Source organism: Melopsittacus undulatus, chromosome 7 (assembly GCF_012275295.1).
Source record: "Melopsittacus undulatus isolate bMelUnd1 chromosome 7, bMelUnd1.mat.Z, whole genome shotgun sequence".
In the NCBI taxonomy this organism is placed as follows: Eukaryota; Metazoa; Chordata; class Aves; order Psittaciformes; family Psittaculidae; genus Melopsittacus; species Melopsittacus undulatus.
In genome coordinates this window covers 9,285,935-9,306,823 of record NC_047533.1, presented here as the reverse complement: position 1 = coordinate 9,306,823, position 20,889 = coordinate 9,285,935, and the positions used below count along the sequence as shown (strand labels likewise).

The following is a 20,889-nucleotide window of genomic DNA, read 5'->3' as shown; positions in this document are numbered from 1 at the left end:
AGCTCCCTAAAGAGATCAAACAATGTTATGTTCTCTTTCTGCTTTTAAAGTCTGCAGAGATTTACATCCATGATAGTGCTCTTTCTGGGTGACTGAATCTAGACTCTGGCTCCTGGAGGCTATTACATCATCTAAACCTCCTAAACAGTTCTTTCCTCATCCTCTAAAATCAGTGTTGAAGCTGGTGATCCTCTTCAACAGTTACTGTCCTGTTAGAAGACTTGTGAGGAACTTCAGCTGACCATACCTTCTGAAAGAAGCATATGTAAGCAAATATTGCTTGGGTTTTGCCCTCATTTTTATTCTTTTGAAACATGAGCATAGCAAACTCCATTGGCACAGAATACAATGATGACAGAAATACAGATCTCAGCATTCTTACCCATGTATTTGCCATTCTGCTGTACAAGCTGTAATGGTAAGGTTTGGTTTCTTAAAGTTTTTGATTCTAACAATTAAAAAAATGTATCATTATAGCATAAAAATAAAATTCTATTACAAAAAACATGAATGCATTTTTATTCTATTGTGCCTGTATGACCCAAATTTTTCTCATCACACTAAAAAGGTGAAATAAAGAATAAAATTCAACCTTGTAGTAAACAGGCACACTGGTAGATTTCCAGGAGGCCTGAATTTAAAGTTTATTTTACTTCAGAGTGCAATATACAGACTTTGGCTCCATTTCTTGCTTCCTCATAGGCAGACATTTTCTGAGCTGTTTCTCTGGCCATGAAGCCATGCTGAAAGATCTTGAACTGTCTTTCCCGACTGTCTTCCAGTTCATTCCAATGCTTCCATTGGAAAGTATCCTGCAGAAAAGAGACACAGATGATCAGACTGCAGATAATATAGTTCGGTTTAGAGGATACCATATTAGACTAAATAAGCTCTTCAGAGTTTATTTGCTAACATGATTGGGAGACTTGTCAACATCAAACTGTGCGTGATGAACAGAAAGGTAACGTGGGTGGGTTGCCCAGATCAAGATGAATTAAACACAGCTGCAACTCCCCACAGAATGTTAAGTCAAGATAAAACTGCATCTGGATGGTTTGCTTCAGTGCTGCTACGTTACATTCTTTCTTTGCCAGCAGTTTATTCTTGAAGCCATAAATGAACAGTTGCACAAATCCTATCAAACTCTAGTGGTATGTTGATCCAAAAACCACGTTTACAAGGGAGCGTGCCCCCAAAAGCTCAGAACAAACAAAAAACTGCTATTTTTTTCACCAGATTATCTGTTTAAAATCGTAGATTTTTTTCATTAATGGTAGTTTTTCTTATGTTTAGTTTTCAAAATTGCAGTAGAAATTCTGTTTTATTAAGAATAGAATAGTGATTTGTAGATAAACTTTGCCTTGACTTTTATCAGCACAAACCAATTTGACTCAAAGGGCCCCCACAAATGTTACGAGAGCCACAGTCTGGAACTTTATTACAAGGGGTAAGTGTAACTTCTTTTTTCTCAACTAACTGAGGAACCTACACAGTAGCAGTACAAACTGAATGCCAGATAACTACTGTATTATAACTAAGGGAAGAATTTTGTCCTATAGCCACACTTACACCTTTTTCAGCAAAATGCAGTTCAAGCACAATAAAGATGCTGCTGAACATATCTGATCAGAACTGAGCTACTTTCCTGTAGTAACATTTGGATACTACTTTTATGTAGTAACATATCTGACCAGAATTGAGCTACTTTTCTGTAGTAACATTTGGATAGGGTCATGCAGAGTGGAACAGCAGTGATATAAGATACACCAAAACAGTTAAATAATTCATAATAACCCTGATTTTTTTTTCTTTTCTTCTTTTCCAGATGTCTTAACATTTGAGCAGAACATAAACAAAACCACTGTGGTAGATTAAGAGACTTCCTGTGTAAATCTAGATCAAAAAACAGCTTTCAAACCCTGGCTTTTTTGCTCAATCATATGACACCACAGCACACATACAGACCCACATCAGGTAGGTAAAAGTTCTAGTTGTGAATTTATGATTTCTCTTTGTTTATTAAGAAAAAATGTCTCACAATTGTAATTATATGGCTGCTTTCCTTTGAAGTCTGCATTTTTGCTTCCACTTTACTGTGAACTCCATTCAGCAAACTGTTTAAGCATGTGTTCAGAAAACCATCCAATTTAGGAGATGCTTTCTTCAGGTAGGTCATTGTTTGCTTTGCTAAAAGGAGTAGACCTAGTTGTCTGTAGAAGCACCTACATGTTTTACTTGCCTGAAATGGGCATTCTGAAGGCAGCAAACATTGATACTCTGAAAGATTGCTCTATTTTAATTTTAAAAACTATATACACTTGAAAACCACAGTTTTTCTCTTCATTGAAATCAGCTTCGTGTAAATTTCTCACAAAACAGGTAGAGATTTATTATTAGCAGATTGGGAGAGTTCTGTTTTTAGATTGAGCTAGTACAGCTTTTAAAAAGTGATCCCATCATAGAATCATAAAATAGTTAGGGCTGGAAAGGACCTTAAGATCATCTAGATGAATGCTTCCCTGCAGCATTCCACATGCTGTGTTACACTACTGGTATATGAACCACTCCTCAATGTTACGCATGCCTGAGGTGGTGGCTGAGGTGGCAGCAGAAGCACTAGTTCCTCACCACTTCAGACACTTGCCAAGGAAACACAACCACTGTGAACCAACATAAAGCCTACAGCCTATTGATGCTTCCATATGACAACGTGGGACCAGGCTGAGGTGAAATACATGGGAATGACCAACTCTTAATACGCCTTGGGCGAGACAGGGGGAGAGCATCCCAGTTTGGTGTAATGGGATGTGTGTGATAGGAAGCTGAGAAAGACAGGAGTTAATACAGGAGGTAAGATGCTGCTTTGATGGAATGAGAGTCTATGGAAATAAGAGAGGGAAGCTAGGTGTCACACAGATGAGCCCTGCTCTGTGGTAGCAGATTGTGTGACAAGAAGGTGAGGTCAAGGCCATGGTTTGGAGAAACGGTGCCTATGCAGGACACAAGGTGTTGCTGTTGCCAGTCATCTATGGCACCATCTGCCTCTGCCCCCCTTGCCAGTGCTGGCAGTTGAGCAAAGGTCTGTGAACAGCAGGTCTATTGCAGAGCTTTTCTCCTTATGTAACTCCAGACCTTCCTTGAAGCGATGCTGCTTTTCTGGGGGGTAATCTTTGAGAGTCCTTCTTGCTTTTCACGCTCCTTTTTTTTTTCTACAATCCTCTTCTGCAGGTCTAAAATGCGCTCATCTTTCACAAGCCTTTCACCAGACTGGGGCTTTCTTTTCTCTTCTTCTTTCCTGCAAAAACAAAAAGAAGCAATGAGAAGGTAAAGTAATATCAAACTACAAAATAAAACCATCTGAGCATATACCTTGATAGTAATGAATTTGCTCTTGCTTCTGGGACTCAAAACAGGTTTAAGTCATGTAACCCAAATATGGTATTCACAACTTGCTTCTTGTTTACAAAACAGCATTACTAAACACTATAGAGTAATTTCTTTCCACGGGATGCCATGATGACAATATCTGAAGTATTTCAAGCCTGACATGACATTCTTTACAAAAAACATGTGTAAAACCTGCGATAATACTTCAGCTTTTTGCTTGTGAGAACTACGAAGTTTTCCTTGTATGATCATTAATATTCATCTCAATTGCTATATTCCTTGTAAAATGAAAGATATTCTTTCCTGTGTAATCTCCATGCCCAGATTCAGAACCAATGGGATAATGATGTATTAATTTAGGTTAGTTGGTCTAGGTGATCATAAATTGATAGCACCATGTGCAGCATAAAATTAAGGCATAAGAGAGAGGTTATTGGATAGTCTTCCTTTTTTTTTTCCTTTTATTGTAGCTACTTTTCTGTCCTTGAGTTTACATTTTATCTACTCTTGATTATTTTCACTCATCTGGCACCATATACTCACAGTTTCTTCATACAGGTTACACCGCATTACATAGTGATTCACTTAACATCCGACTTCCTTTTTTATTCAACACTGCCCTTGAATTTGGCTTAGTATGATCAAGCTGTAGTATTAATATTATGTCATGAGCAGATGTGATCCTTTGGCCAAATTCAGAGCTAAAGGAAGTGCTAGATCTACCAAAGAAAGTAGGTAACACCTTAATAGTTAGTAACAGAACTCTTCCCTTATCTCTTGGGTCTTACATCACACTGTTTTCAGTAAAGGGCACACTTTTCTCAAGGAGCTGGAGGAAGGGGAAAAAGGAAGTTCCTTCTGGTGTTAAACCCACCAATTTGCCTTAAAAAGTTACTGTATCAGGGATCCAAACACTTCTTTCATCTTGGGAGATCCTCAGGAACTGGATGAAGAGGAGATTTGTTCCATGTTAGTTACATTCTGAAATGTGATGTTACTGTGAAATCTAAGGGCATAGTTTAGCTCAGCTTGTCATTTCCAGTTGCTTTCATGAGACATTTTACGAACCTCTCTGCTGGTTGCGTCATGCTGTCTGGTTAGCATAACACTTCCTTACCTTCCTTAATACTCTGATATATTCTGCTACACTGAGCTCAATTTTTAACACTATTCTGTAAATGTAAAAATTACGCACTATCACTTAACCTAATTGAGAACATGGTTTACTTCTGTTTGCATTGTAACAAGCATTGTATTAGAAGGGATATAGGAGAATGTAACAATCAGGTTTTATGTAAATAAATGATGATTAGATATTTTCAGTGGGAATAAGCAATAAAACCTTTCCTTACATGCAAATCCAGATTCTTGTAAATACAATTACAGGAAATAGAGCAAGAGGTTTAACATCATAAAGCAGCAGCAGCTGCTTCTGAATTAACATGATAAATAGTCACTTATCCTCAGAGTAATATTCAGTCCTCTTCTACATGAAGTCATGCGCCAGTCATCTACACTATTCCCCAAAGCTACCAGTCCCATAGATTTGCAGCTGCCACATCATAACAGAAACTCAAAGAGGGAAAGGAGTGAAAAAAAGAAACTTCAAAATTCTTTTTTTCTGTGATGGTCAGTTGACACTTTTAAGGACTCAAGATAGAAGCAGCTCTGTCACCCCAAACCATGTATTGGCTAAGGAAGTCCGGTAACAGCCAGTCACAGAATGGAGTTAGAAAAATCTTCTCCAGCTTCAACAGAAAATTATGTGATAACTTATAAAAAAAATGTGCAGAAACCATTTTAATTTTACTTTTAAGTTCATTTACCAGCTACTGGTATTGAATGAGGACTTTGAATGAAAACCAGTAGTCTTTAAGAATCCTACTAGTTCCTAGTTCCTAAGATGTAATGCCACATCTTTGGTCCAAAAGAGAATTTGTTAATTTCCTTTTATTTTGGTCTCAGGTAAGAGTTGTCTGTCCCTCTGCAAGTTTGTCATAATTAAAAATATTTCCTTACCAAAGACACTAAAAAAGCAGTCAGTAGTTTTGAAGTCCATATGTATTTGAAATGGTTTAACAAACTGTAGTTTTTTCTTAGTGCCCTTGTCAGAAACTACTTTTTAGTGTTAAGGAATTAGATAAGATTCTTGAATGTGCTTATGGAAGTTCGTAGTAGTGTGGGGTTTATACATAAAACTACTTAGAGGATGAAAAGTAAGAGATTAATGAAAGATTGAACAGCATATGGACATGAAAGCAAACAATGAAAATTTATCTACCACTGTTTTCATTCTCTATTCACTTTCTGTGCATACAGTCAACAGAAGAAAGATTTGGGCTTATTGAGATGAAGTACAGAATAATTCCATCAGTGATGGGTAAAATGGAAGTACCTTCCTGTTTAAAAAATATTCCAGGCATCGTATACTGCAATTCATATCCCATATTTGTTGTCTCAACTATTTCCTTAGTAAATATAGTGAACTTTAAAAATTAATAAGTTTTGGGAAGTCTAGCATCTTTTTACCTATATATCCCTTGTAATTATTTAACTATCTGCCCTGCAATTTTAGGATGCAGCCAAATGGACTGTAGGTCCAGTAGGCCATCTGACTTACAACTGAAGCAGCAGCAATTCAGCATGAAAGGTTTTCCTTTCCAAGTGAAAACACTTGGAAATCTTGGATTAGGTCTTCTCAGCTGTGTTTACAAAATGGAGAATATGAAGATTTGCACAGAGGATTCTTCCTGAAAACTACATTTTGCCCTTCATTTATATTTTCAAATTCCAGGTGTACATCAGAAGTGTAAGGAGACAGCTCTTAACTGACTCAGTACTTGTAGGAGATGGAGTGAAAATGGCTACTTGATCATTCTAGGCACTACAGTATCAACTTAAGCAGCTAGGACTGTATTTATAAGATCACCTTACCAAATGGAGTCTTGTGCAATAAATACAAATATATTTTTAAAAGCAGAAGTAAGATTGCCTTATAGTGCAATAAACCTTGGGGTTTTTAATTTCCTCATACTCTCAGTCCCACTGACTGAGGCTGTTCGTACTTCACAGTACTTTGCCCTTTTTTCTGCCCTGCACTGTATAATACTTAGGTATTGCAGTGAGGAAAATTAATGTATCTAGCTGTTAACAGTTCACTGTTAAGGGAGTCATTATTTTGACATTTAAACACACTACACTATTAGATTGATTACTATTTTGTACTAATGTGAGGGATTTAAGCACCCAAAATCTGACTCCCTTCCAAAACAATTAAGTTATTAAGCATTTAATTTTAGGTGGGGAAGTGATTGTTATTCATAATAGTGTTTTCCTCATTTGAAATAAAGATTATGAAGCTGTATAATCAGAGTTCATTTGCAGAATTACAGGATGGTTGAGGCTGGAACAGATTTCTGGAGCTCATCTTGTTCATTCCCCCCTGCTCAAGCGGGGCCACCTAGAGCTGGTTGCCCATGACCATGTCCAGGTGGCCTTTGAATACCTCCAGAGGTGGAGACTCCACAGCCTCTCTGGGTAGCCTGTGCCAGTGCTCAGTTACCCTCACAGTAAAAGAAGTGATTCCTGATGTTCAGAGGGATGTTCATTATTCTAGGCTATGTTTTCCAATATCTAAAGCAACAGCCACACATAGGGATAGCATGGCACATGTTCCCCTGTTATATCATCACACCTCCACGTGTTGTCTGCCCCCTTCTTCCCTCAGTTGTGTGCTGCATCACAGGAGTGTGCTGCCAGGGCATCTTATGCATTTTGGAGATTGTGCCTCCATTCTCCCCTCTTCACCCAGAAGGCCTTTGGCCCCCTAAGTCAGACCTGGATACTCCAGGGAACACCTGCTTTAGGGAGCTTGTTCTGCTTGGAAAGGACCATCACAACCATTCATCCATAACCCTCCCTTCTACTTGTTCTCTTCTTCATAGCCAGCCTTCTGCCTTGTCCTCCTGCCATGGCTTCCCTCACACTATTTCCACCCCTCCCCAGTTCAGGCCAAGTGCAAGGTGTATGGTCAGTGTCCCTTCTCAGGAGGGCTTTGAGCACTGGCAGTGGCAGGGAGAGAAGCTAAAGCTTTGCCACCTTGGCAAACACATCATTGTTTGTAAGCCAGTGCCGAGAGCCTAGCATTCTATACCATTACTACAGCATGAGATGGGAATATGGTAAACATCTGTGTTGGTGGGAGTCTGTATATCTTCCTCATATACAAGCAAGTCAAGGAGTATTAGTGTCAGTTCAGACTGTCACCCTGCAGTCAGGAACTGCAGCTGCTACCTTCATCTGGATGTTGGCATGACTTGGAGAGGGGATCAGGCTCAGGCAGCAGGTGCTGTCACATCACTTGAAAATGAGCAGCAAAACAAACAAGGCAGGAACGTGAGCAAGAACAGAAATAAGGCTGGCTTCTGTGTGCCTTACATAGGTAGGGGCATGGATGTGCTGCTGTCATCTGTGTGAGACAAAAAGGGTAGTGTAATGTTCACTAGATGGGCTTGCAGAGGAACCAGGAGTTAAGTATGTGAAGTTTTTTGAGATTACTTTCCTCTTGACACAACTTTGAACCACACGAATGGTGAGAGCATGCAGTCCTAACACCATACTAAACTGAAATCAAAGTAAAACCACCACACCACAGATAATGTGGATGGAGGGAGCCTCAGCACCTACTGGTTTGATCGGTTGCTCAGTTCTTAGTGCATTAAATTACTTGCAGTAATAGCTGTAGCCTCACTGGAATGAAAGGGAATTGCACCTGAGCTATACAGGAACATAACTTTAGTACATTAGCATGTATTCAAACACATAAATCTTTTGGTGCTTATGTGTGAAAGCTGAGAACTCAAATGTTTGTCCATTTCATATGCCAGTGCTGATTTTCAAACTGTGAAATTCTAGCAATTAATGGGATATCCTGCATACATATTGAACTGATTCTTGAGTGTTCTGCAAGCACTCACAAAGCCACTGCTGTGATGGATGTCATGGCTTGCAGTCTACTAAAGGCTGATGTCTCTGTCATTTTTCATGTTCCATTTTGTATTTTGTTTAATACAGCTCATTATATGTTTGCTCAATGTGCTGCTTTTGTGTTGATGCATGTCAGTTCGTAAATGATACTGAAAGGAACCTGCTTGGTAGGGACCCAATTAAACTCCAGCTGACACTGTGAAAGCACATTTGTTCAGCAAAGCTTTGCCACTGTATGTTAGCTGATTAGTAGTAGCCTTCAACATAACACAGTTTAAGAAATAACATGTAATTTTATATTGATGCATAAGGCTATCATGAAGACCACTGCTAAGATTTGCTATTCTATCCCTGTAATTATGAATTGATTCTGTAAACATAAAAATTTGCTTTTTACATCTCTTGTGCAGTGTGTCAATACAACCCAAGCAATTAATCACTCACACTGGCTTGATAGGTATTACAGGATTCAAGATCTCTCAGATTTAACACATGAAGCCTATAGTTTGTTTAGAGAGAAATAAAATCTGCAACAAAGTATCTAACATTTGTAAACAAGCCAAAACATGCCATATTCCTGTAGTAACAGAAGTAACACCATAGATTTGGATTCTAGGTGAAAATGCATGAAATACACTCCTAAAGAACAACAATTCAGTTATATTTTGCTGATGCCTCTTTGTAGTAGATGCTTCTGAGTTATGTACATAGATTGCCTGGGTGGCATGAAAGGAAATGTCTTACAACATCTATAATGAAAATTTATATTTCCTTTATTTGAAGAGCAAACAGTGCTCCATTAAAATTACTGTATTACTGATCATGAGTCTGAGTAGAAGCTTGCAAATTAAATGTTTAATTGAATTTGGATTCTACAATCTTTGACATGGTGGTCTGGCCTAAATAAACATTTCAAGTGCCAGGACCAAAAAGTGAATCAAAATTAGCTTCTCATTCAAGCAGAGCTTATTTCAGGATCAGAACAGTTTTAGATCTGAATTAAGCCAAAGAATCTATTTTAAAGGATCCCAGTACTATACAAAACTCACAGATGGCACATCTGGCATAACAAATGATTCTTTAAATGGCCACTAGTGACACAGGTTTTATGTAGAATACAAATTCTTAATGGCTAGTTTGCATGTCTTGTGGAAAGCGGTGGCTTGAGTTGCTCCCACAGGCTTTCACAACACTGAATGTTTAATGAGGAGAGTGTATTTCCACCCCCTAACTTCACTTCAGGTTCTTTAGCCTTAAAATCTTTTCTCAATATATGCTATAGAAGAGAGGGTCAGTGATCTATGCAGTCAATCCACTGCAGCTGCAGTGATCAATTCATTAAATTCATTAAACTATCTTCTTAAGTACTAACACAGTAAGGCCAGTCTTTGGAGATTAACTATTAGTAACAAACCAAATTAGAGTTGGGACTAGTGAAAACTAGTTAAATGAACACATCAATACTGCCCTCTGTAATTGAGATTTAGAACTGGATGATGTCAACAACATAAATTGAACTCTGAGAAGCCACCTTATGTATCTCAGCTGTGAACGTGAATCTGAGACATGTCTAAAGACGAGTGTTTTGAGCCTGATAGAATATGTCTTCAGAGTATCTGAACAGCTGTTTGTAAAATAAATATGGCAAGACAGGGACTAATCTCTCAAACCCACAAAAGGGAAAAGGTGAAAGGCAATATGCAAGAAAACAATGGCAAATAGTCAAGATACAGTAAAAATGGCAGAAGATCAAGAGGTGTGCTGTATTTTATACTTTTACACAGGCTTTCTTCCTGCTCAGCTTTATTTGTAAATACCTTTAACTTAGATTAAAAACTCTTGTGGAATGGACCTATCTTCTGCATATGTGAAGCATCTATGATGGCTATGGATCCTTTATAACAATGAATAATAAATATGATAATGAATTATAAATATGAATAATGAATACAGAATTTTATCAGAGAGCCTGTTAGCAAAGAATTTTCTCTTTGATCTACTGCTATAATATATTTAATTTATAACTTATTATTGTAATCAGAAAATCTCCTTCCTAAAATATCTTTAACGTCTAGAATAATGCCTGCCTTTCCACATACCAAATGAAATCGAAGGAAGAAAACTATAGTTCTAACGTATTGATTTAAATGAGAATGAGAAAGCACTGTAAGTGGCAAGCTAGAACAATTCTAATAACATCAAATTAGTTCTGATTAATTGAAAAGGAACAGAAGAATGGCAGAAATTCTTTCTCAGTATGTAATACTGGCTCTGAATCCTGGGGCAATATTGTCAACACCAACATACAGAGCCTCTTCAACCATAAATAATGAAAAAGCTTTGTTAAGTCTAATGCAAATTATTCCAGGCTAAAAAGGGAATGCTGGCCCCAGTATAATCCTTGACAAAAGTCACAGTGATTTCTAGAAGGGCAGTATTTTGCTCTCTACTTGTTTTTCTCCTGGAGGGGGTAGCAAAATATTAACAAAGTTGCAATGTCTTAAATGTCACATGCTGTTTTATACTGACTTTAGAGCAGCTGCTCGGCTGAGTTCTCCTCTGAATACCAAAATCTGGTCCAGTTTGTCTAGAAGAAGTTGTTCCTTAGCTTGTTTTTCATGAATTATCTGGTCTCTCCTCTCTTCCTCTGCTGCCTTCTGTTCTTCTCTGAGCAGAGCGAGGCGTTCACGTAGTTCCACTATTGACATTTCACAAGTTAAACCGTGGCCACCAGTCTGGAGAACGAGAAATATAGGTTTGAATAACACTGCAAATACCAAGGGGAGAGTAAATGTGTAAAATTGGAATATTTTGAGTGTGTTCCAAATCATGCTGAATATATTTGACTTCATGAAATACGGGAATGGCCCTAACCTGTTACTTACCAGCTGGTTTTAATTTGTAGAGCATCTCTTTGGTATGTGTAAAAACACAGTTACTAAAACATTTAATGAAAAAAGCACTGAAATATACAGTAGGCTAATCATAAATGTAGCATATTTGCTATCCAAAAAAAAATTCTAGCTGGCTTATCTTTTAATTAGACCTTTGAAGTTTTAAAATGTGTAAAACTGTGTTTGTTTGGTTTTTTTACTTAGTAAAACCAGAACAGACTTTACACTAAAAACTGTGCAATTTTTGTATTTATGTATTTCCAAAGTATGGATCTGATCTATGATGGCATCTATTTTTTTATCTGAAAAGACAGCACTAACCAATGCTTTGTACTCAAGTAATTCAGATTTTAATGCAGAAAGTTAAAATATCCAAACCTGAAAGTTGAAGGAAGGCTTTTTAATATCCACTTTGGAATGACAGTGATAATAACACTGATTCTGAGATGTAACGAGACACTTCTGAACCTTCATTTGCACATGAAGACAGATAAATTCTAAACAAATTTGTGATCAGTTGAATTTTTTGGCCCTTGTTGTTATATACACTCTCCCTTTCTCTTATCTACACACATATACATCTGCATAGATGGAAAACTTGCATAAACCCACATAAATGTTGAGATTCGGTGTAGCTTTCTTTATAAAATTAAATCTTTCTCACCCCAACTAATACAATTTTTCTCTATCTTAGCATAGTTTTGGTACAAATCTGCGGTGCACCTCTTGTACCATGTCATGTTACAATGGAATATATGGGTGCAGGAAGCCAAGATGCTAACGTGACTTGCTATACAGTTGTATAACATTAAGAGTGGAACACTGGGGGGGGGGGTACGACACGAGGGGACACAGATGAAAGAACCACTCCTCTAAAATGTATTTCTCAGACTGAAATTAAGTGCTAGTGATAAACATATATATGTAAAACTCATTACAGTCCTTTTAATGGAGAGAAATTACTAATTTTTTCAAGAAACCCTTTTTAACAGGTTAAAAAAAAGCCCTTGTATTGAACAGTGAGTGGATTGTTGACAGAATAGTAGTCGCCTTTCTGATTTGAGGTCTTCACAAAACAGAACATGAAGGGGTAGGAATAAAAATCCAGGAAAAGAGAAGGATGCTGTGTCATAGATGCTCAGATTGGCTGCAAGAATTGACCTGAGTCCAGTTCCTCTTCTCTGGCCTGGGATGCCTTCTAAGAAGTGTAGTTAGGGACTCATCCTCCAGTGATCATCCCCTGCCTGTTCAGAGCAGTCGGTCCATTAAACAGAGGCAAAGCCAAGAGAGACGAAGAACACAGTAATGCAGGGGGACAGTGGTGATAAATCCACAAAACAGAATACAACAAATAACCAGGCTCAGCTGTTACAACACTGGTGCTTATGAGGGATTATTACTGAATTAGTCTGTGGAATCTAATGATACAAACTTGTCAATGAAGGGGAATTTATCTTGGGTGGCCATCCCTGGAGATTCCTCCAAGATTTGCAAGGGTCTCTCCTGCTTCCCTTTCTAAAGCTCCAAAACTGAGTCAGTAAGAACAGATCATCACTGTTTTTAAACCTAAGCTCTGATTCTTCCATTTTGGCTGCTTCCATGCTCCTCATGTGTACATGACCTAAACAGTGATTACAAGGAGCATCAGTAGAAGACTTGATAAAAGAGTTCAGTATTAATCAATCTTTATTTTTTGCATATCTTTGAAAAATACATACTATCATAGGTTATTGAAATAGTAAATTAGCATTTATTTCATTCTCAGATTTCATTTTAGAGTGAATTTGCAAATAGAAAGTGCTGTAATACCTTGACTCTAATTTAAACTGGCCAATGGCCATCAAGTTATACTCACGGGAAGTAACAGGAAAATGTTTTGCAGTGGGGCATATACACTAACAGTGGTGTCTGAACATGGCAAACAGACACCAAAAAAGGTCTAGGAAAGAGGTTTTCCTATGAGCATAGAAAGAGGCTAAATATTTTGACTTTCTGTATTTCAGAAATACTTAGTGAAGACAGTGATGTGGTTCCTAAAATCTGAAATGTCCTATACTCGTTCAATAGATAATACTGGTGTCCAAGAATCTTCAGTGCCATCAAGGGAAGAACTGGTACTTTAAAATTATGGGAATGAGAATTTTATGGAAACACCCTTAATTTCACTTAAGCTGACTTATTCTTGTTCACTTACTTCATACTTTAACATTAAATGTATTCTAGAATCTGATAAATGAAATGTGGGATTTAACGGGTGGCTGCAAAGCTAGTATGTAGCTTTGGAACCAATGGAACAGGACATAAAACCAAAGCATCGTACTGACTATTCCAACAGCCCCACAGAGGAAAAGACCTGTTCCTTCTGTATGGTTTTCGCAGACAAGCCATAGATGGTTTTTAATTTGTGATCGACATTTGAATACTCAAGGAAGAAAGGAAGAAAAAAAAACCCAATCAGAAGGATTATTCTGTCATTTCATATGATTCCCTGTCCTTCTTTTTTCAGTGTGGATAAGAAAAATGGAAGAGTATTTTCAGCTAAACTACTTCCCATTTACTGGTAAGGTAACAGATTTCTGGATGCTGGAAATTCTGCAGAAGTGGGCATTGCAAAGCCCAGTCTCAGGCATATCAGTTGTTGTGCATCAGTAAGTCCAAGAACTCTGGGATACATTTACTGTAGACTTAACCACACACACAAGTCATATGCAAAATACATTTGTAACAGCTCAGCAGGCTTTGGGTTCTCTTGACAGGCTCTTTCATGTATCTGAATTTTGACAATTTTGAAAACAAAGGAAATTTATTTTGCTCATTACCATGGCAGTCACCACTGCAATATGAGCAACTGTACCTCAGTCCAAACTTTGTGTTCATTCCGTCCCTATCCAGGACTGACAAATCTGTAAAGATGGATAGAACATTTTGTAGTAACTTGCCAGTCTCTTTTTGAAAGATAACAGGAAACACAGAGCCTCTTGGTGAAATTCAAAGAAAGTTCAAGGGGAACAAGTTTTCACTTACCACCAGAATATTCTGTCTGGTAAACTTTTCATTTTATACACTCTGAAGTTCCAGTTCAGATTGATCCTTTATGTCATGGGGTCCCTTTGTACTTAATGCTGTACATCTAGACTGTCATGTATCTGCATGCAGTACACAATTCCTCTGAATGTGTGAAACACGTAAAGTATACATGTATGTAAAACCCATAGGCTTTGAGCTTACCTCTGTTAAATCAACAAACTTGTGTCTGATGCTTGGTAACAACCCAATAAGTCGTATTTGTTGAATTAGTTCAGATCTTTTCCTGAGCTTCTCCTCATCTTCTTCTAAGGCTTGCCGATGAAGTTCTTTCTTTTCCTCACAAACTTTCTGAACTGGAAGATAAGAACTAATCTCTGTTAGCTGGTTGCATATTTTAACAAGAAATCCATCTGGAAGAAAATTCATATGCATTTATGAATAATGATAATAATATTCATCTAAACATACTAGAGGGAACAGTCTGGCATTGGTGGGAGGAATGATTAGAGAAACAAATGAGTACCTCACACCTACACTATCTATCAGTCTATTCAGCACATAAACATACTGTATACATACATAAAGTAGACACTTTGAATTACTGCTTTGTAATATCTGTTCTAATTTGTGCATAGTTTCATTATTTAATAAAAGGATATTAAACATAGCAAATATTAATATTTTTCCCAAGCTCTCTATATATATCCTAGAACTCACTGACTTGCAATTGCTGGTAGGCTTTGCTAGCCCATTTCAGAGTGGCTAATACCCTCTCCCCACCTCAGCACTTACCGATATAGGTATACATAAGCAGAGAAAAGTCTGCTCACCAAAATACACACAGCTAGAGGCAGCCTGTTCATGCAGTATATATTAACATGGCATTGCATTGGAACATGTACAGCCATGCCAGCCAGAACAGCTTTCTCCCCGCACTTCATGAGCTAATGTATCAACTGAAGACTTTTCTTTAAGAATAACAGAGGAAGAGTAACATTTCCCTTCATTTTAATGACTGGTCTGTTTTGGAGGTGCTACATTCTTCTCCCTTGTGATACTACTTTTCTGGGAGATGGTGGTTTTTTTTTTTTTCCTTAGCTACAGTCTTTCTCTCTGGTCTGTATTGTCTGGCGAAGACAATAACTTTGAGCCACGATTCTTTCACATTTGCTAGGCAAATCCTCTCTTACTGATATGAATCACAAGAATCTGAGCTTTGTAACTTGATTTGACAAAAAACAGTCATTCACATATGCTATTTTCAGATGGAAGGAAAAGTAATTGGAGAATACTAGTGCTGTATTTCTTCCTTTTAAGCAACCAGTAGCTTAGAATTTCTGATTTACCCATTACCAACTTATTCCTGGAATTCATAATCATGCATTCATGGGAATGTATATCCTGGATCTTTCCCTCAAAAGGAGAAGGTCCACTAAAAGAAAGATGAAGTAATTTGGGGACATTTGGCATCATCTTCCATTTTTCTGGCAATATATAAGTACCTATCTCCTGTTTGTACTTCTGCAGCTTTATTTTTGCCTCCTTTGCATTCTTGTGTCCTTCTATGACCTGCTCCACCAGATCTCTCACTTCTTGCTGTTCCTGCAGACGTTTCTCTTCATACTGGTGCATCAGATCTGCTTTCTAAATCCCAAACAAAGAGGTGAATAAAACTCTTGCTAACTGGTGATCTGAGTGCCTCAAATCATTGAAATACAGTAAGGAAAATTGGATTTGAAGTACTACATCATTTGCAAAAGTAGCAAGGACATTGGCTGGGGACAACATAGAGACCCAACTTTTAGCTCCCCTCCCTGTGTTTTATTTACCAGTAACATTTGCACTGCTATTTTCCAGGATTCCCTCCCACATTTCTAAAAACAGACAAAAAAACCCCATCTCTGGATCTGGTTGTGAGATAACAGGAAGAGTGCTAATCTAATACACAGCAGGTTGTTTGCCTGCAGAATAGTCTTGGGCTTAAGTCATATCTCTGTAACATACAGAAGTCCACTTTTGGCTATCGTGTTCCTTTCTTTGTCACAGGAAATGAACAGGAAATGGAAAACTAGATTTCTTATTGTCTTTCCTGTTTTAGATGGAAGACAAGAGTTTTGAAAGAAGGAGGGGGGTCAGCATGACAACTGTTAATGAATGGGGAATTGGTGCTCAGTACTTCTGGAGATCTTCACATGGATGAAGTGCCCTGCTGGTATCTGTTGGCAAGCAAAGGGAACTGCCTGGAATTGATCAGGTTAGAGCAAGTCTGATTTGCAGATTCCTAAATCTATATGTGTGGGGCATTTCTGTTAACAAATAAAACACATATGTTCTCAAATTAAGCTAAATATAACAATTACAATAACTTTGGAATGAGTGTCAGCAATCTTGCTATGCCAAATTGTACATAGTAGGGTTCATTTTTTGTTACAGCCTGTCTAAACAGACATGAAGACTCAATGCCAAAAAAGACTGAAAGATTTTATAGAGTATAAAATGAACTCATTAAGCAAGTTTCCTTTTTGCAGTATGGTCTTTATGAAAATCTTGTACTTTAATGTATAAGCATTGCTGTATCTGAAAGTTATAGCACTGTTTTTCTGTTGTTTATATATTCCAGTGAGTAAAGACACTGTGTAGAAGTTTTACACCTTCTTATATTAGGTATCATCTGTGGTTTATTGTGCACTGATTGAATGTAAGGGAAATTTAAGCACTGCTGCATCTATTACCTCTTCTCTCATTAGATCAGCTTTCTTCTTATTTTCTTGAATTACATTCTGATGGGCTAGAGCTGCCTCTTCATAACTCAGTTTTCCTCGAAGCCTCCTATACTCTATTTCAGCCAGCTGTTCTTCCAGATCTTTGTCACGCATCTGTTTTTGCCATTCCAAGAATTCAGATGGGTCTCTAGCCCCTTGCAGCAAATTTTCAATTCTGCAAGAGAGAAGAAAACAAATCCTGTTGTAGGGATCTGGTTCTGCAATCTTGCCTCGGTTCATAAGACATTTCTAGCATTTTGCTGTGATATATGGTGTTTGATCTCTGAGAGAAAAAAGCAATCATTGAAAAGTCATTTGACAGATTTTAATTCCACTCTAAGAGGAGCTCCTACTGTGTGGAAAGCCTGGGAAAGTCAGACTGGAAGAAAGAGCACGAGGGCATGGATCTGAGTTTTTAGTAAAACAAAGCCCCAAGAGAGGGCAAACTTTAGCTACATATGGATTCATATAAGAAGCTGAAAGAATCAGCCTGCAGGTATGTACATTTTCTCAAGGGATTACTTTGCTTAGAGTGAACAAATACCTTTTCTCTTTGACAATCTTCTTGGCCACTTTAACAGAGAGAACTAGCAACTTTTCTGCTTAGTTCTATTTCTGGTTTGTATTTTGCCAATTAAATAATATTGCTGTAATGAAGCAAAGAAGTATTCAGCTATTAAGAAAAGCCACATTCTTATTTTTCTGTGCTCAGCTGAGAGAGAAGAGCATAGCAAAGCCCTGGGGCTGGCCCATCAAAGTCCCGCAACACAGGAGTGAGTGAGCCAAGAACTAGGGCAGAGACACAAAAAAGCAGTGAACTGCATCTTACGGCTGCTCCCCAATGCATATATATATATATATATGTATGTATCTGTTGTATGTTAAATGCAGCAGAAGATTAAAACTCATTAATATAAAATAGTGTTTAGTTACAGGGAAAATCTTTTGTTTTGCTGAGTGGAATAAAATTCTGCCAGATAGAGTGAACAGTATCGTATACTACAAAAGAACCTCAATATACATATAAAGCTGATACAGAACCTGAGGGATGTGTAATATCTTACTGCTAAAATCCTTATCTATATACCAAAATTTTCCAGGTCCAAAGACCAAATCCAGCCTTAGGCAGTCATTCTGGGACTTGAAATTTTAACAACATCTAGTGCTTAGCTGGCTAAATTAGGTGGATTAGAAATAATACTAAATCATGACACAATACAGGTTTTATCTTTGTTAAAATTATTAATGAAAATGTTGTGTAATTTGAGTTAGAAGAATACAGTAGCCATTCAGGAGTTGTCCTCTCCTGGGCTAATGTCTGCTGAAAACCTGTGCTGCTGAGTAAGGATTCGTTACATTGCAGAAATCCTTATATCAGCATTCCTTAGAGCCCTAAGTGCACTAAAACGACCTGCAACCTGTCATTCTCCACCCTTGCCTAGGATTTAGTTGCTTGTGTTTTAAGACAGCTCAGATGCAATACAACCATGTAACATTGTATCAGGCTGGAGTGAAAATTACTGTGTGAGGAAGAGCTATGAAAAGTCCCGCTAGTTTAAGTAGAGTGTGTGTAAGTACGCTCACAGAGTATTTCCTTTGGAGCCACATTTAAGCTGTTAATAGCCTTTGTCCTTGCCTAAGCTACACTGTAGGTAGGCTACACCCAGCCTAGCACCTTGCTGACCCTGCCTTGTTGACTTGGCTTCCTGGCTTGACCTCAGCCCTGACTCATCACTATGGACTCATACAGCAATCACTGGACCATTGGTTGACCCTTCCAGCTGTCACTAAATCTGCTCTGCTGTCTTGCCAGGGAACTATGGAACTGAGCTGCTCTCAGTGAGGACATTGTCCTTAGCTGCTTTGTTGCCACCCTCAACACCTAGCTTATCATGTGCAGCATCACACTCTTAATCCTCCAATCTAACTGCGACACAATTTGACTGGTATTCTTACAAACAAATTAAAGTATCAAATTTGTTGTGTCGTTGATCTGAAACCATTGAAGAAAATTGAGATATATTAAAAGGTTTGTCTTAATATATATATGCATTTCATAATGGACAGAGAAATAGATGTGTATTTTGGTCATCATTTATTCTGGAGAATGGGAATAAATACAAAAAGTGATGCTTCTTGGAATTTGCAGGTGGACACTAGCCAGAGTGCTAAATGAGAACACAGCCCCACTGCACAGCATCTACAGTAGAACAGTGACTTTAATGTAGACTTTCATTCTACTTCTTTCTTTATATTTCAACTGTGTTCTAGAATAGCTTCCTAATGCCTAACAACAGATCCATTATTTTCGTTTACCTGGAATTTACTAAATTATTTTTAATGTGGTTAATTATTTTCTACCCAGGGATTTGAAAAGTAATCTGAGAAAAGTGTGCTTATACCTCTTGAGTTCCTGTTCCATTTTCCGCTGATAGAGGGCACCCTCTCTTAAAATAGCTGCAGCATTTAATTTAATGGGTATATTGTCAATCTGTCAGGAAAGGGAATGTATATACTATAGTTAGTAATATAAACCATAAAACAGAGTATAAGAACATTTCAATGGGTTAAATAAATTGACCTAAGATAGCATAAATTTTGCTTAAAGCATTCATCTAGCATCAGTCTGACATTCACAATGAAATTGCATGCTGTTCATAAACCACTCAAGCTGCTTAAGAAATCAGCAAAGTCCCCCAAGTGGATTATAAATTTGTAATCACTCTTGGACCATGTCAAATCCCATAGAATGTGTTCACTTCCTTTCAGTTCTTTCAGTGCTCATATACATAGTAAGCAGGGATTCCATCTGCTTTTGGACAAAGAAAATAAACTGCTTCTTTGAAAGAGGGTAGGTTAGCCAAAACCATTAAAGTCAAACATAAGCAGTACTTTTCATAGCAAGGTCTCTAATCACTATTAGAAGTTCAAAATACTATTTCTAAGACAGCTGGCATCACCAATTGCTGTATCCATTTTCTAGCTAGTAGAGGTGAAGTACAGTTCTCAGTGACTTTCAGGCTTCATGGTGTAAGTTGGACTAGATCCTGTGGCTGCTTTTCAGTTCCTCAAAGTTGCCTTAGGACTAACTCCAAGACAACTTCTAAATGCTGAAGGAGGAAGGGAACAACCGTTCTAACAGTTTAAAAAGTTCCCTGTACAGGTCGGCTGTTCAGAAAAAAATACATCACCTTTGCAGGCAGACTTCATAAGAGACCTGATTTGAATGGAGGCAAAGCAGCGCTGTTGGGATAAGAATTGGGATAATTTCTGCAAAAAACAAAGCTCCGTCATGACACATTTGACCTAAATCCAGAGAAGTTATGTGTTCAGAATCCAAACATGTATTGAAATCCCAAATTAACAGCTTAATGAGTGGTTGAGAAACAGAGCACAGAATCACTCAAGCTATATACTGCAAATATTGTATGCACAAATATGTACTACACTCACCTGAAATACACAAGCTAACTGGAAAAAGGATGTTTTATAATTGATATTACTTAGGTAGGTTGAGGATAACAAGGATATGCTATCACCTAGAAATTCACTAAGTAGAATTACTGTGTTTTCCAGAGAGATGGCACAAGAATTAATTACCTGTATATTTTGAACAAAATATGATAACTGGAATAATTTAGGAAAAGAACCAAAACAAGTGTATTTTATTTCTTGTGTTTGATTCACTATACTTACTCTTCCTTTTCGTCTACTCAATTCTTCTCAAAGCCTCCTGAATTACATAAATAATCTCTTCCCAGCCTGTATTCTATCCACCATCCTGTGTACAAAATACCTACTTAGAGTAGACATTTTCTCTGACACACATAAAA

The 20,889-nt window shown here is 37.7% G+C and overlaps 1 protein-coding gene across 1 annotated transcript in view; it reads right to left on the bottom strand.

Annotated features, from left to right (window-relative positions):
• Positions 1-369: 369 nt before the first annotated feature.
• Positions 370-20,889, bottom strand: part of CFAP99 (cilia and flagella associated protein 99) — a 49,330-nt gene continuing 28,810 nt past the window's right edge. The window contains exons 9-15 of the mRNA XM_034064856.1: positions 19,459-19,547; positions 17,027-17,231; positions 15,797-15,938; positions 14,496-14,647; positions 10,903-11,108; positions 3,133-3,295; positions 370-812 (exon numbers count right to left, since the gene is read on the bottom strand). Coding sequence (XP_033920747.1) covers positions 645-812; positions 3,133-3,295; positions 10,903-11,108; positions 14,496-14,647; positions 15,797-15,938; positions 17,027-17,231; positions 19,459-19,547 — 1,125 coding nt within the window. The 3' untranslated portion in view covers positions 370-644. The remainder of the gene's footprint in view (positions 813-3,132; positions 3,296-10,902; positions 11,109-14,495; positions 14,648-15,796; positions 15,939-17,026; positions 17,232-19,458; positions 19,548-20,889) is intronic.